Below are 15,823 nucleotides of genomic sequence, written 5' to 3'. Positions count from 1 at the left end.
CACAAATGTTACGTTTGCAGTCTTTAACATGATTTTTTTTGCTCAGGAACTGATGCAGCTCTGGATTAATGAGCTGGATTCTGACTGTCAGTCAGTGATCTGATCGCATTCAGCTGTTTCCTTCCTGTGACATGTGGCCTGTGTGAGAGACATCTGAGGAGTGGGAGGATATTCTCTTTGACCTGATGTGTTGAACTCTGGATCCACCTCATTCAAACAGATTAGACATTTCATATTTCTGTCAACACACACACGGATGTAAACACGTAGGTCTCCACAAACCTATACTCACATGCACATGATTAAATCCAAAACATAATACAAAGAAAGTAACCAAAGGTACACCAAGTTGCACTCCATTTTGCACAAGTTAATATTGTTTGATTACTTCTCTTTTTATCTACAGGTACATGATGCAACACAAATAACGTTCAATAAATTAAATTAGAGGGGGTTTGCATTCAACTTTCATCTGGATTCACATGGTTGACTCACGTCATGGAAAGAGCTGAAGCTCGTTTTCAAATGAAAACCAACCTTCAGGATGCCTGAAGTGAGGACATTCACTACAAAGTGATGCAGAGGAGTAAAAATAGAAACAAGACTGGATATTTAAGACATTGCCCAACACACACACACACACACATCTCAGACTGCTTGGTACACACATTGATGATAACACGTGATTTGATCGCTCGTTGTATCTGTCACCCTTGACTTTTATGCCAGTCAAGTCAGACACAGAGTCAAAGAGGACATTTGTCTTGGCACAGTTCTGGCTTTTCACATAGACATCACTGACATTCACACCCTCGACACACTCACACCATGCACTGTGTGAGCAGAGGAGGCTGCTACCTGGTGAACTCCTACTGTGATCTTCAGGAGGACAACCAGTGGAGGAAGGAGAGCTACCAGGCATGTTGGCTGAGCCTGGTCCTTGAAACGAGACCACAATACAAGTAGGTCGTTCTCCTCCTGGTTAGAAATTCTGCTTTAGTCTAGTTTCCTACGTTCTGTATGAATCACTGCAACACATGCACTGTCTGTCTCTACTGTGTTCTCTCTATTATGTTAATGTAAACTATAAAAAGTATTCATAGGTTTGTATGGTGTTTAGTGCTCAGTATGGTGTTGTGACAAGCAGCAGGGTAAAGGACAAAGGAACAGCCCATGTGCTCACTGTGTTTTCACTGTAAACACATGGCATGGTCATACTCTATTCTGACTTAGAGGGTAAAATCCACAGTGGTACACAAACAACTTGGGTTTTAGAGGCTTAAAACTGCTGCTGCACTGCCCAAGTTGCACTTCATGACCTCAGAGATGTCACTGCAGGTGTGTTGTCTGTGACTGCTAAAGGAAAACACCTGTAATACGTAATGTGGTGTGGTCAAAAAGGCAACCAGCTTCAAAGTTTCAACTAACCAAGAGCAGTGAAGCAGCAGTTTACTTCCTGAGTAATTCAGTGTGGATTTACCCTAAAGTCTATAAGCTATTTGAAAGAATTTGAAATAGATATGTGTGTTACAGAGAGCAGATTAAAAGTCCTTTATCTGGTGTGTGCAATGTGTTCCAGGCTGACGCTCTCAGAGACAGACAGCAGTCGTAGAGAGAGTTACAAGCAGCAACAGGTGGTGCACTTCATGGTCGAGAGGAGTCCCAGCCAGACGCTGAGGCTGGGCAGCAACAGCAGAGCCATGACGGAGCACCAGCTACCCTTCTTCAACACCAGCCGGGACCTGCGTCGCGCCACAGCCACCTTTGGGTACACCGAACAACAGCCAGTCATACTGAGGAAGGGTGGAGTGGATGAGCAGGAAGCGACCACCTTAACTCAGGACCTCAGCAAGCCAGTCAGAGAGAACTTCAGAGCCTCGAGCCTGATGTCCTCACCAAGGGATATCTCTCATCGGGTGCAGAGGAGAGAGTGAAGCTAGGAGGGTACATTTTAAAATATAACATGGCTGTTGTTATTGTAATTTATATACTGGTATTAGTCAATTAAAATGTACTTCTAAATAGTATAAACAATCTGAACAGAGACTTTTGAAAGAAAGATTGCCTCACGATGATGTGCCTCATGAGTATTGTTTTTATGTATGACAAACTCTAACTAACTTGATAGTTCGCTGGATTTCTTTCCTCCTGATTAAAAGATTAAATTATTATCTTTAAAAATGTGAAATAATGTTGAATTGATGAATTTGTAAATTACGTGCTCTACTAATATGTAATAGTATATCATTATATTGGAGCTATCAACACATTCTGACACATACTCTTTTGGATGATTGTACACGATGTTCAAGGAGAAATGTTGAAATGAAAATACAACAAATAATGTGTTATGTTGAGGTTGGGACTTTTGTAATGTGTCAGTTGTTTCCATCTATTCCTGTTGCATACTGTTTTTTATGTATGCATTATGAGCTTCCACATAGCTATTGTACTAAATAATAATTCTTCCGTATGGAAATCCAGCACCCCCTTGTGGTAAGTCAACAACATTGTAAAGGGACCAACAGTGAGCTGACATTGTACTTTGGTAAATAGAGCAGTACTTTTGAGATTGTAAGGAGAAAACAAGAACAGGAAATGAAGGTCCTTAAACCAAAGATTTATTAGGAGGATTTCACAGAGTGGTTAGAGTCAGCACATCAGAAAGTACGGCATTATATCCAGCACTTCGTCGCAGAGTTATGGTCAAAACAAAAACATAACAGTGTGGAGAGGCTTGGTAAGCTTGCAAAGTGCTACAGCGTTAGTTAATCCTTTCATTACAGGGGTGTAGTGTGACGTAAAAGGGTGCTGTTTGACTAGTTTGTTGCAGTACTGAGCACTACTTTCAGCTCTGTTCCCTTATTTAGATTCACATGCACCTTCAGTGTCCTGTCTCCCTGATAGTTAAAAAGCTCCCACAAACCTGCATTGAAGACTGGACATTTTAAACCAGTGATTAGAAACAGACTCTGTTTGTGTAAGAGAGGTGTCATAGATGGAAGGAAAGCCAGAGTTCTGGGCAGAAGTGTTGGTAAAAACAAATTGGTAAAACCTGTAAAGTCTTACAGGTATCATAATAAATATCTCCCACAATAGTCCATCCACATATTATTGCATGGTATCAACACACTCCACAGAAAGGCCTCAATGACTTTTCCATCAAAATATAGTTGGAAAAATATTTCTGACTATTTCTATTTCGAATTTTTTTCCTGAAGGTGTGTGCATTATCACATCACAGTTATTGGGAGCCCTAAATTTATATCCAAGATGGAGGAACAACAATTTCACAACATACAGTATGTACCAAGCAGTAATTCATGGCACTCAGAGAATGTGACTTAAATTGACACACATGTACAGACAATATTTTCTAAGGGCCTAAATGTAAAAAAAATACATCTCTATGTATTTAATATCAGTTGTGTATCCAAAATGGATATCACCTGAATGAGCCATGTGCATATTTTTTTATCATTATACATTTTCAAATAGTTAATTTAGAGCTAATGGGTCTTAATTGGGGATTCTGAAATTATGGCAATATTGTATTTCTTCATGCTCAAAACCTGACAAAATATCCCTTCTTTTCAAACCTCTGAGATGAAGGGATATCAGATGTTGAACATGACGTTGTTGAGGTTACCTCTCGTGTGTTTCCATAACATCCCTATCAAGTACAGATAACTACACAGAGTGAAAAGCACATGCATTTTCCATTCCTGATCCATATACTTACAACATTCTTCAAAGTCACATGAAAAACACTGGTGCGCGTTTGTGTTTTGTCACTTTGTGTGAGACTGGATTTTCCCTCCTAATATGGCTTCTTCGGCTCTCTTGTGTTTCTGGACAGTGACCTGCAGCTGCCAGTACTTGAGGTACACCCACATGAGGCTTCCGTTCTTCCTCTTGTCCATGTTTAGCAGGTCCGCACAGTACTTATCTCTCTTGAAAATATCCTTCAGATCGGACTCTAGATCCAGTTCTTCCCCGATGGGTTCTTTGACAACCTTTAGCAGCATGTTCTTCTCCATCTCCAGCCGTTGATCTCGCGGTTGGATGAGGGAACAGTAGGCATTCTGGCGCTCCACAAGCTGACCCTCTAGCTCCTTCAGAGTGGCGGTGGCTCGCCGGTACCAGTTGTTCTCTCGTTCCAGGGCTTGATGCAGCACAGCCCCTGCAGTGCCGGACTTTACCATCCTTTGCTTCTCTTCCTCCAAGGCCTCGCGCTCCTTGTAAGGGAGAAGACAGTTATTTCTGGGTTATGCAGGAGAGGCTACAGGTTAGACGGGAAACATGCACAATAGCAGAAATGGAGGGCTAGTCAAAGTGGGAGCAAGACAAGGAAAACTGTCAGAAGGAGAGGCAGAAGAGAGGTGTGTAAGGAGAGAGAAAAGAAAACATGCATGAAGAGGGAAGACATTTTTTCTGCTCAGTGGCTTCATAAGCCCTTAAAAGCCCTTGAGCAGCCTCGATGCAGACCATAGGAGGCGACAGAGAGGGTTACGTCTTTACCTGCTGTAACTGTTTCCGTTCTTCCATCAGCTGCTGGCTCTGTGAGACCAGGGCCTGCTTGTAGCCTTTAACCCTCTGTCTCTCCTTCTCCAGCTCCAGCTCCAGTGTAGCCGCTGCCCTGCGCCTCTCTGTCAGTGTCTCCCGGTAGCATGCCTCCATCTCGCTTTTTATCGTGGACACATCCTTGTCATACTGGGATTTGATCTTATGGATCTCCCTCTGAGACTCCTTGGTCCAGATCCAACCTGAAGGCACGGTGGGAGAAAAGACACAGGATTGAAGAGATATTTAACTCTAAATATATATTTAACTTTAACTGTCATGATCTTAAAGCACTGTTTTCCTCAAACAACTGAATTTCTTGAAGCCCAGAACAGTATCTGCCTGTCTCACAATTTTGAGAGAGTTAACATGATAATGGCAGCACCTAGAAACAAAAATGAGCATGCATTTGAAAGAGAGACAGAAGACAAATAAAAACTCACTCTAGTCCACTTTGGATTGGATACAGACCTGTCTTTTGTAAACTTGATGCCTTTGTATTCACTCAGTTAAAACCATTTTTTAGACTGCATTTACTGAAAAGTTTTAGACAAGTTAATTATTAAGCATTAGACAGATATTACCAAAACAATCTTGAATATTAAAATATTTCATTTACTGCACAGGAGGTGGTATTTAATCCTTGGCCTGGTGTTGTTCCAGGTGCTGGGTATGATAACCACTACATTTCTACAAATCTCATTTGTCATTGTTAAGAAAAACAGTCGGTCCTAGACAGGGAAGATGTACATGTGTATTGTACATTTAAACAAGTGTCTATATTTCCCCAGAGAGTTAGCTACTAATATGGCAAATTAAAGAAAAAACCTAAGATAAATAGTGGATCTCACACAAACTCAACTTGCTTTGCACATAAGATTTCATCAGAATCAGAATCAGAAATACTTCATTGATCCCTGGGGGAAATTATACTAAACTATATAGTTATATAAACTATACATTCAATAGCCCACATGTTCTCCTCTGTCTGTTACCTCATCCACAAACACATCTCCTTGTGTAACTCACGAAATGCAGCCAGTCCCAGCATAGGGACCAGCAGGGCATAGTTCCATTGGTTCCCATCACCAGCCCCCGCCCCCCTTCCTCTGGGGTCTGGCTGGATGTTCCATCTAGGGGGGTCATTCAAGTTGTTCATGGAAACTGCTGTCACACACACACACACACACACACACACAGGGCAGACCAAAACATCAGTGATAACGGAGTCCTTTAAATATAATATACGATAAATGTTCAAATATAGCAGCACAAACTGAAGGACGCACCTGAAGTAACGCAAGTCTTTCTTATTGGCTGCCAGTAGCAACAGTAAATGTTAGCAGCAGTTAATTGCCAAGTTTCTTGTTTCAATACACAATGAAGGTCCGAGGGCCCATTGATTTTGTAGCTTAGTAGAATGAAACGGCTTTAGATTCACTAATAAGCTATTTAAAAACATTAACACGCCTGGACCGTATGTGTGGCATTGGTAAAATGGTGTTGCAAATAAGCACAAGTTGAAAGTACGTTAGCAATTAGCTTGGTAGCATTTACCAAAACACTGCGACAGGCAACAAAAGCAATACCAGTCTGACATGATTTGGGGGTTTGACAGCCCAGCTAACCACAAACAAGGCTAGCTATGAGCTAACATGCTAGCTAACATTTTAGGTTTCTGGCGCAAGCTCGCTAGAGTATTTCATTCAAACATAACACGGGGCATAATAGCTTTGTAATCCCGACAACAAGTAAGTGTAAGTCTATTAAATATATGGTGCTGTGTCTCACCTTGAATAAAAAGTCTAGGTCACTTATACATTTGTTCCTGCACATCCAGGTTATACAATTTTTACGCTTTAGCAGTCCATCTATACCGACGGGGGGTAGTTCTTAGGAATTTGCTTATATAAAAGTCCCATTAGGTGTTTACATTAAAGTATTTGTGTATTCATTTGGATTTAGTGGCGTTAATAAAACAGTTTTCTGTACTGTTAAAACACGTCAATTGATTCTTTTAGAGGATAACCGTTAGGTGTAACATAAGTGATACCCCCGTTTTCGGAGAGTGGTTTGGTCCAGTGCAACAGAATATCTGAACGTCCGCCGTGCCTCAGAATCGGTCCTTCATCTGACAACATGGCGAGTGTTCGAGCTGCGTCCCGTCTCCTCTCCAAGAGGGTGCTGTCACAAACAAAAGCAGTGAGTAGTAATATTTGGATATTAAATCTTTCACATATGTATATGTGCTCTATTTATGTCTGCTTGTTGTTTTTCTAACGCTGAAAGGAAGAACTCTGCTGCTCCTTCAGCTTTCGTAACCGGCAGATTCTGACTTGCGTAACCTGTGTTATGTAGCTTAGGGTGTTTCAATGTGACACCATGAAGAAAAGCTATTTTGCGAGTCCAATAAAATGTTATATCTAGCTATACCATCTCTATTGTTTCACATTATACAGAGAAAGTAATGTTTTCATTTAACTGTCAACATAATTGTGGTATTCCAACGTGTTTAATAATAGTTACTTCCGTTGCCCTTGTGGAAAACAGTTTTAGCTACTCTAGGTTAGCCAGCTAGCAAAATGATCAAGGATACAATGCAAATATATTTAAAAGCAACTTTAGATTAAAGTGATCTTGTAATGACAGGTCATTAAAAATGACAATCAACCACAAAGTGATAAATGATTACGGATATTAATGCTTTATTGTGGATAGTTATGGAAGTGTTATGAGGAATATACATTTAATGCTGCCTTCAATATGTGAGTAAACATAGCAGTATATGCTCATTAGCAGAGTATATTTTCTATAGTTAAGTAGCTATCAGTATGGTAAATGTTATCCATTTTAGCAACTGTGCCGGTTGTGTTTGCTTTTTCCACTGATATCATTTTTTAAAATCATTTTCTGCCAGGTCCCTGCTGCTGCAGTTCAGGGTTCCAGGAACTTTCACTTCTCCATCTATGGCAAGAAGAACAATGCCAAAGTATCAGATGATGTGAGTTATATTTGCTCCTTTACGTAGATCAGCATTTGATATGGTTATTAGTAAGGATGCATGGTAGGTTACATTACTGTACATAGGTATAAATGTGAGTTCGTGCATACTAATTTTGTTCATTGCAGCTTTCATTTAAGTTTTACAGTAACCTCTCTCCTTCTTTGTTTTCAGATCTCCACTCAGTACCCAGTTGTGGATCATGAGTTTGATGCTGTGGTGGTAGGAGCTGGAGGAGCAGGACTTAGGGCAGCTTTTGGCCTGTCAGAGGCTGGCTTCAACACAGCCTGCATCACCAAGCTCTTCCCCACCAGGTCTCACACCGTTGCTGCACAGGTATAACAACACATTTTATATGTTCATTGTGGATATATATTTGTATGGGTTTTTTTCTGTAGAATTTCATCAGGCTCAAATCCTTTTTGCATTCATTAGACTGGGATTTAACACACTCACAATACAGATATGTTATGCAAATCCAAAGCTTCAAATAAATATAATCAACAGTAGCGTTGTCTCTCTTTATATTTATTGAGTTGTTGAATATTAACCCGGTTCACAGGGTGGGATCAATGCAGCTCTGGGGAACATGGAGGAGGATGACTGGAGGTGGCATTTCTACGACACAGTGAAGGGATCTGATTGGCTGGGAGACCAGGACGCTATCCACTACATGACAGAGCAGGCTCCTGCAGCCGTAGTGGAGGTAAGGTCTCACACACGCAGATGCACATCAGTGGTTATGTTAGCTGACAATACTGGCTTTAGAATATGCAACATACAATACAAAAAAAATTGCCCCGTTGATCCAATTTAGATTAGACCTCAAACCCTAAAATAATAATAAAAATTGTGAGTACATTTTCACAAATGATCCTCCAGAAAGTATGGTGTAATGTCATTGTGTTATTTAATTTAACTTAACACAATGTAGTTGTATAAGTGTGTGTGTGTGTGTGTGTGTGTGTGTGTGTGTGTGTGTGTAAAGAAAAAAAAAAAGGAAAATAATTACATATACCACATTTTGGTGGTGTTCTTTTTAATGCATGATTTTTCATTTTTGTGTCACACCATCAAAATGGCTTTTTCCATTTACATGTTTGACACAACAGCAAATCTGGACCTCATGTTGCTGTGCCTTTTTCCCAGCTGGAGAACTTTGGCATGCCATTCAGCCGCACTGACGATGGGAAGATCTACCAGAGGGCCTTTGGAGGTCAGAGTCTAAAGTATGGAAAAGGAGGCCAGGCTCACCGCTGCTGCTGTGTAGCAGACAGGACAGGACATTCACTGCTGCATACGCTTTATGGACGCGTAAGTCCACCCACTTGTTCTCCGTCTTTTGTCTGACTCAGTCCATACATAAAGAAACAATTTAACCACATTTCACTGCCCCTTTATCTTCTTTTCAGTCGCTTCGTTATGACACCAGTTACTTTGTGGAGTACTTTGCCCTGGACTTGCTGATGGAAAATGGAGAGTGTAAGGGAGTGATTGCCCTCTGCATGGAGGACGGATCTATTCACCGCTTCAGAGCCCAGAACACTGTCATTGCTACTGGGTAGGTATCCCACAAAAATAGATGCTTTGTCTTTATTTAGAACTCTTGTTACATACCATAGTTTGAGAGTTGAAATGAGGCACAATCATTTCTACTGTGCATGTGTCACCAAAAGGGTAGGAAAGTTTATAAAGGAGTTATATCTTTCCTTCCAGGGGTTATGGAAGAACCTATTTCAGCTGCACATCTGCCCACACTAGCACAGGAGATGGAAATGCAATGGTGACCAGAGCTGGCCTGCCCTGCCAGGACTTGGAGTTTGTACAGTTCCATCCCACTGGTGAGAAAAAGAAGCATATTAACTTATTAGACCCAAGTCATAAAATAGTTTTACTACTGAAGCGTTAAAGCAACAAAGAAAAACCTTGTCTTGTTTGGAAGGACAGTCGCTTGAAAGTTCCACAGCAGATACATGCATAATTAACACATGTCTGGATTCCTTACAGTAATTTCAAATTGTAAAGGTACTCGACCAACGACCATTCCATTATTTTATTGTCTGGCCGTAATGGTGTGATAAGACACTGTGTAAAGTCTAGTGGTTAATGCCATTCTCTGTTCCTCTGTAAGTTTTAAGTTTACTACAGACAAATTAAGAGATGATGAGAGATTTTATCACTAATTATCTCTGGTGTGATGCTTAGGCGACTTGCTGGTCAAGTGTCTGGGAGAGATAAGGAACTATTTATTAATTTCCCTTTGTCTCAGTTACTATATGGGACTATATATGGCTTGTTTGCCCAGTCACTCAAATGTATACATCTGCAGTTCCAGGTTTTTTTAAATTGGGCTAGTGCATGAGTCTGTTCAGGCTTAGTTGTTTACATTGAGCTCCAATGATAGACCTCGCTTACATAAAGACAAGTGGTCATCTTATTTTTGTCCCCTGCTGGACATTCGACACCAAGCTCCTCAGTTGAGGAGAAGTAGCCCAGTTCCGTGGCCTGTAGGAGGTCACCAAAGACTGAGCCACTGTTCATTGAGTTAGAGTGCAGATTTTTCTTTGTAATGCACCAACTTTTAGTTGTTTATGTGTTAGGTACCACTAAAAGCTTTGACTGTGAAGACTTGAGTGTACCACCAGAATAAATATAGACTTTCTCATTAGCCAGCTGATAAGACGAGACTCTTGTGCTAATGAGAGTCTATATTTATTCTAGTGTTACAATGGCCAATGACAGCACAAAACTATAGAATAAAAATATTTGTTATTGTTGAACATAATAGAACAATAAGAATAGTAGCTTAACTTATGGGATTGTAAAAATGCCATCAGCATGTCAAGAGTTTTATATTAGTAAGAATTTGATACCAATGATTACTAATGTTCCTATTGAATGAATATTAGAACTAAAAAAGAACACAGTTGTGTGGATTTCTGGATTAAAATTGCAGTGTAAATCCCAAAGTAAATAGACTTCAGGATTTAGGATTTTATGTTGACAATGTTGACCATCTGTTTCATTGATGAGAATGTTTTACATCAATCATACAAAAATATTCTATGATGTATTTTCATTGCAACGAAAACTGCTATTTAATAGTTTACTATATTACCATTCTTGTACTTGTGTTATTCATTCATCAACATTTGGATCTAATAGCCTCAATGAAACCTTGTTGCAGAGCAGGTTACATGTTTAGTATATGTCACCATGGTAACCCAGAGGAATAATGTACCCCACTGTATCTCTTACAGTCAACCAAATGCAAGTCCCTTTTAACATATGAATCTTCACAGGTATCTACGGAGCCGGTTGTCTGATCACAGAGGGTTGCCGTGGTGAGGGAGGGATCCTGATCAACAGTGAGGGAGAGCGCTTCATGGAGCGCTACGCACCCAACGCCAAAGACCTGGCCTCCAGAGACGTGGTGTCCCGCTCCATGACCATAGAGATCAGAGAGGGCAGGTAAGGAACAAACTTTTAATGACCCACACACTTTCAAAACATCACTGTATTTTTTAGGTTTTTGGTCTTGAAGTAACGGAGTAAGCTGTTGCTCATCATTATTCCTGTCTGTCTTTATTCCTTCAGGGGTGTTGGTCCAGAGAAGGACCACGTGTACCTGCAGCTTCACCACCTGCCTCCCCAGCAGCTGGCCACAAGGCTGCCTGGTATCTCAGAGACGGCCATGATCTTTGCTGGAGTTGATGTCACTAAAGAGCCCATCCCTGTCCTGCCCACCGTTCATTACAATATGGGTGGAGTACCCACAAACTACAAGGGACAGGTAGGTAACGTGCACACAGTGGTATGCACACACTTCCTTCTCACTCTCTTTTAAGTACTTCACTGCGAGCATCCCTCCAGCAAAAGTCAAACACCTTTTAATATTTTCCCATCAGGCGATCACTCATACCGACGGAGCTGACAAGGTGGTTCCTGGACTGTACGCCTGCGGTGAGGCAGCATGTGCCAGTGTTCACGGTGCTAACCGGCTGGGCGCTAACTCTCTGCTGGACCTGGTGGTGTTCGGCAGAGCCTGCGCCCTCACCATTGCAGAGGAGCACAAACCTGGTGAGGACCTCTATTCATAAGTTGTATTAGAACACACAGTTTCTTAAGTTCTGCTTTGTTGTTTTTCATTGAAGACAGAGCATTACGTATGCGAAAGTGTCTGCATCAATCAAAACTGATAAATGACAGATTTCCTTTTCAAGATAGATGTGAAATGTCATATTTCCATTGCTGATTTAGGTGTAGAGAAAAGTCAGGTGTCTGAGAAATATGTGAGAAACATTAATTCTCCTTCTATTTTGATATCAAATAGCACCACTACTTTGTCAACATTATTATCCTTTACAGGCAGGATGATATCCGATATATCAGTGTTCCAGTACACATTGCCTGTTTGCTTCACTGCTGACTCTGGTGTGTTGTTTTCTCTTCAGGAGAGAAACTGTCCCCTCTGCAGCCCAGTGCAGGAGAGGAGTCTGTGGCCAACCTGGACAAGCTGAGGTTTGCCAACGGAAGCCTGAGAACCTCTGAGATCAGGCTCAATATGCAGAAGGTACACACACACTCAAACACTGTAACATTAGAAAAAAAGTATCAGGAAATGTGTTTGACAAAATTGTAGGTAGAGGTAATCAGTCATCACCAAAGCATGTACACATTAGATGCTGCAATGCAGTGGTAAGCAGTCTTTTACTACTGTTTTTAAATGATTTTGAGGTCCCTCACATTATCACCTTGCCTGTGTGGTTCTTACATTTCCTTCACCCGTGGAAACGTCTATAGACAAACCTAAATCATATGTCTCTTCCTGCCTTTCCTTACAGACTATGCAGGCCCATGCTGCAGTGTTTCGTACCGGCTCTGTTCTGAAGGAGGGATGCGACAAGATGGACGCCATTTACCAGACCATGGACGACATCAAGACCTTTGACAGAGGTGCTGCACCCCTTTGTGTGCCTGTTTGCAGTTTCCTCTGCCTCTTTCTGCAGAAAGTGTTACTTTGCGGCATGCTGTAAGTCATAAAATACACTAAGTCTCTTCCTTTTTTCCTCCTTCCTCTCCTCTCCTCCAGGCATTGTGTGGAACACAGACCTGGTGGAAACGTTGGAGCTGCAGAATCTGATGCTGAACGCCGTCCAGACCATCCACTCTGCTGAGCAGAGAAAGGAGAGCAGGGGAGCCCACGCCAGAGAGGACTTCAAGGTCTGTGTATATGTATATATATCTTTATCCATTGTTCTTGCAGTGTTTATTTTCCTCTGCTTCTCATTTCTGTCTATCCATCTTTCTGTCGTAGCCAGTGTTCTCCTTTCTTTCTGTTATTCTCTGCTTACCTTAGATCAATCTGCCTCTGTTTGCGCTACATTTTCCTTTCCCTCTCTTGGTCTGTTATTCTATGAACCGACTTTGTATTTCCTTTTACCTAAATTAGCAAGTACAGCTTCTCACTCTTGATTGCAGTCAGTCTCTCCTCCTCACATTGTTTTGCCTTACTATATTCCAGGACCGTGTGGATGAGTACGACTACTCTAAGCCCCTGCAGGGTCAGGAGAAGAAGCCCTACGATCAGCACTGGAGGAAACACACCATGTCCTTCGTCGACTCTAAGACTGGAAAGGTACAGTCCCCTTCAGTGTGTACTGTGGTGCTTACAACAGGGCATTCGGCTGCTGTGTTAACCATTATTGACTGAAAAGTCCAGTGGAGTCATTAATACATATTTAATTTTTTGTTTTTGTCTAATCACAGGTGACCCTGGAGTACCGCCCTGTTATTGACCACTCTCTGGATGAGCAGGACTGTGCCCACGTCCCTCCTGCCATCCGCTCCTACTAAGAATATCTCCTCACATCCAGTTCACTCATTTATTTACCATTTATGGAGATACTTTTCCTGTAATCGAGATGACATTTTGGGACAAATAATGCTTATGGTTGCACATGTGTATCCATTTAGAATGGTTAAATACAAAACTGTCTTGTCTTGAAACTTCATCCCTTTGTGTCACCTTCCTGCTCCTCTCCTTCATGTGTGTTTTGCCTTCATTTAATTTGTTTGCTGCAGATCGATTTCCACATGACCTCTCACTCTATGTGAGCTGGTCTTGTATATATCACAAGGCACTCCAGACAAGTGGGTGACTCCAGCTGAAGATCTAAAACAATTGAGAACAGTTGACATGTGTTGCACCACTTATGCTTGGCCTTTTGGGATGACACCATACGCTCATTAAATTCTTCTTTAATTAGAACTTCTCTCCTTTTGGCTGAGATGGTGAAGAGATGGGAAGTGATTGTAATTTGAAATGCACATGTTGGCGTTAAGCTACAGTGGGAAGTTTAAAGTATGTAAATATTGCATAAATGTACAATAAACATGGTGAGTTATACTGTATGTACTTGTTGAAGTATGAGCTAGTACTTTGTCACTCACTATGGCCTTCAGTCTTGGATAGTATTTATTTCTTGTGCTACTTCATGCGTGTGCTCCAAATTATAAAGTGCATCTTCATCTTGCTCATGTTCATCAGATAATCAGCTGAGAGACTTAATTGAGCTCAAGCTATCTATAGTTCTTCAATATAAATGAAGCAGCTTGGTGCTTGTATCTGTTTAGCCTATTTAACCTTGTCTCTTCTGTTGGAACAATGGTTTCTTTACACAGTTTGGTGTTGCTGGTGCTTTCTCTGAAATGAATTCCACTTCGGGCAGTGAAGTGCACAGAGCTGCTTGAGTTATTGGGCCTTTGTAGTTCGCTGATTATGAATTATTCTGAGCACCAACATCAGTGCCAGCTCTAAGTGCTTCGATCGCAGCTGCGATGCGAGTGGCTTCCATTGAAACAGAGCTGTGTGTGTGTGTGATGTAGAATTGATGGGAAATTCCCACTAAGTGGAATTTCCTACATTTTCTGCAACTCCACAAATTATTTTGAAGCATGCACTGTGTTGTTGTCACATGATGTATTGAACAAGTTCACATGATATGTTTCTTGTACTGAATCATTGAAAGGGTGACTTAATTTATTTGCCTGTTTTTAAAAAGAAAAAAAAAACACATTTGAGTTCATTTTCTTCTGGTTTTGCCATTTGTACTTATTTTCATATGTTTAATAAAATGTAGACCATGCATAGAAACAAAAACTCTTGGTTTGTCTTGGTCCAGTGGGCAGGGGGTGCAGCTAAACAGCCCTATCATAAATCCTACATGTAGTTACAATTTTGGGTTTTGTAAAGACTATTTCAAAAGGTGTACATAAAATCTCGGCCCCTTTTTTGAGTTCTAATGACTTTGGCTTTTATTGTGTCCAGTGCCTGTTTATGGCCAATAGGGGGCAGCAGAAGCACATTGTGTAACCAGAAGTTCTGCAGCAGCGTTGCAATGTTGTGTTCTGTATGGCTGCTCACTTGTAATGGCTGTTAATCATCTTACCACAGCAATGTTACAGTTAACATTATTCTGATAAAGGGGCAGTAATGTGGTGAGTGATGCAGTACTTCTATAACATCCCTGCTGTAAACAGTTAAACCTTACTGGAAACTCTGCAGAGGAAGTCAATAACCACTATACAAACAGTGAAGTAACCTGATCCCGTTTCATATCCTGACCAGCTGCAAAAGCCAAACCCAGACAGGTTGGAGCTGAGAGAGATGGAGGCAATTGGCAACCTCCCTGTTGGCACAAATGAAAGGGTTGTTTTGGGAAAGGAAACAGAAAACAATGCTGGGTTTACCCTTATGCCATTCTTGTGTTGAATCAGCTGTTAGTCACCTGTACCTGTATGGAATAGTTCCGAAACATGATCAGCATATGAAATAAAAATACAAGAGTTGGAGCACATAATTGAAGTCACTGCAATGTGACATTGAGTTTCACCAGAGCAAATGCAGGAACAGATAAACAGTGGCTTTGTTGTAATGTTTGCCGCTCGTGCATGCTTAGACAGGTTCCGTGGGTGGCAAGTGTGGTATTGAAAAGGTTTCAGGGTTTTTGCCACAGTGTGCTTCTTGCAAATTTGCTTGTCTCCAAACAAGTGGAGTAAAACAACCAGAAGCAGTGGTTGTAAGATAGCTACAAGCCATTTTACAAACATCGATGGCCTGCCTTTCCCAGGCAGGTGGATTATGTAAAATCCAACAGCTATAAATGTGTCAAAAACCTGCGAACCACAGCACCTTGCTCTTCTTTGTAAAGCAGTTCACATCGTCAGAAGCAGGGCCTCGTGCCTGCGCTGGATCAT

At 41.2% G+C, this 15,823-nt stretch overlaps 3 protein-coding genes across 3 annotated transcripts; 2 read left to right on the top strand and 1 right to left on the bottom strand.

The window, feature by feature from the left end:
• Positions 1 to 828: 828 nt before the first annotated feature.
• LOC139290793 (telethonin) lies at positions 829 to 2,143 on the top strand. Its single transcript, XM_070912656.1, has 2 exons — positions 829 to 962; positions 1,580 to 2,143. Exons 1-2 carry the CDS (start codon positions 829 to 831, stop codon positions 1,932 to 1,934), a joined length of 489 nt encoding a protein of 162 aa, XP_070768757.1. The 3' UTR covers positions 1,935 to 2,143.
• A 1,637-nt stretch (positions 2,144 to 3,780) lies between these two features.
• Positions 3,781 to 5,895, bottom strand: LOC139290731 (coiled-coil domain-containing protein 127-like). Its single transcript, XM_070912582.1, has 4 exons — positions 5,853 to 5,895; positions 5,593 to 5,730; positions 4,522 to 4,766; positions 3,781 to 4,238 (listed from the first exon to the last, which is right to left on the bottom strand). The coding sequence occupies exons 2-4, from the start codon at positions 5,720 to 5,722 to the stop codon at positions 3,792 to 3,794; spliced, it is 822 nt and encodes a 273-aa protein (XP_070768683.1). The 5' UTR covers positions 5,723 to 5,730; positions 5,853 to 5,895; the 3' UTR covers positions 3,781 to 3,791.
• An 801-nt stretch (positions 5,896 to 6,696) lies between these two features.
• sdha (succinate dehydrogenase complex, subunit A, flavoprotein (Fp)) lies at positions 6,697 to 13,978 on the top strand. The gene is made up of 15 exons (XM_070911683.1): positions 6,697 to 6,765; positions 7,481 to 7,564; positions 7,739 to 7,900; positions 8,127 to 8,270; positions 8,714 to 8,878; positions 8,977 to 9,125; positions 9,281 to 9,405; positions 10,867 to 11,035; positions 11,162 to 11,357; positions 11,473 to 11,644; positions 12,019 to 12,137; positions 12,409 to 12,520; positions 12,657 to 12,787; positions 13,089 to 13,202; positions 13,334 to 13,978. The coding sequence occupies exons 1-15, from the start codon at positions 6,703 to 6,705 to the stop codon at positions 13,418 to 13,420; spliced, it is 1,992 nt and encodes a 663-aa protein (XP_070767784.1). The 5' UTR covers positions 6,697 to 6,702; the 3' UTR covers positions 13,421 to 13,978.
• The last annotated feature ends 1,845 nt before the right edge of the window (positions 13,979 to 15,823 follow it).

Source organism: Enoplosus armatus, chromosome 9, assembly GCF_043641665.1.
Source record: "Enoplosus armatus isolate fEnoArm2 chromosome 9, fEnoArm2.hap1, whole genome shotgun sequence".
Taxonomy (NCBI): Eukaryota; Metazoa; Chordata; class Actinopteri; order Centrarchiformes; family Enoplosidae; genus Enoplosus; species Enoplosus armatus.
Note: the sequence above shows the minus strand (reverse complement) of the source record. Positions and strands in the feature narration are given on the sequence as shown.

Bases quoted from the DNA above. Each gene is read 5' to 3' on its own strand.
- sdha (XM_070911683.1), top strand. From the start codon at position 6,703: ATGGCGAGTGTTCGAGCTGCGTCCCGTCTCCTCTCCAAGAGGGTGCTG. The intron at 6,766-7,480 runs GTGAGTAGTAAT...ATTTTCTGCCAG, and splicing joins TGCTGTCACAAACAAAAGCA to GTCCCTGCTGCTGCAGTTCA. The intron at 9,126-9,280 runs GTAGGTATCCCA...CTTTCCTTCCAG, and splicing joins AACACTGTCATTGCTACTGG to GGGTTATGGAAGAACCTATT.
- LOC139290793 (XM_070912656.1), top strand. From the start codon at position 829: ATGCACTGTGTGAGCAGAGGAGGCTGCTACCTGGTGAACTCCTACTGT. The intron at 963-1,579 runs GTAGGTCGTTCT...AATGTGTTCCAG, and splicing joins GAAACGAGACCACAATACAA to GCTGACGCTCTCAGAGACAG.
- LOC139290731 (XM_070912582.1), bottom strand. From the start codon at position 5,722: ATGAACAACTTGAATGACCCCCCTAGATGGAACATCCAGCCAGACCCC. The intron at 4,767-5,592 runs GTGAGTTACACA...CCGTGCCTTCAG, and splicing joins GCTGGGACTGGCTGCATTTC to GTTGGATCTGGACCAAGGAG. The intron at 4,239-4,521 runs GTAAAGACGTAA...CTCCCTTACAAG, and splicing joins AACGGAAACAGTTACAGCAG to GAGCGCGAGGCCTTGGAGGA.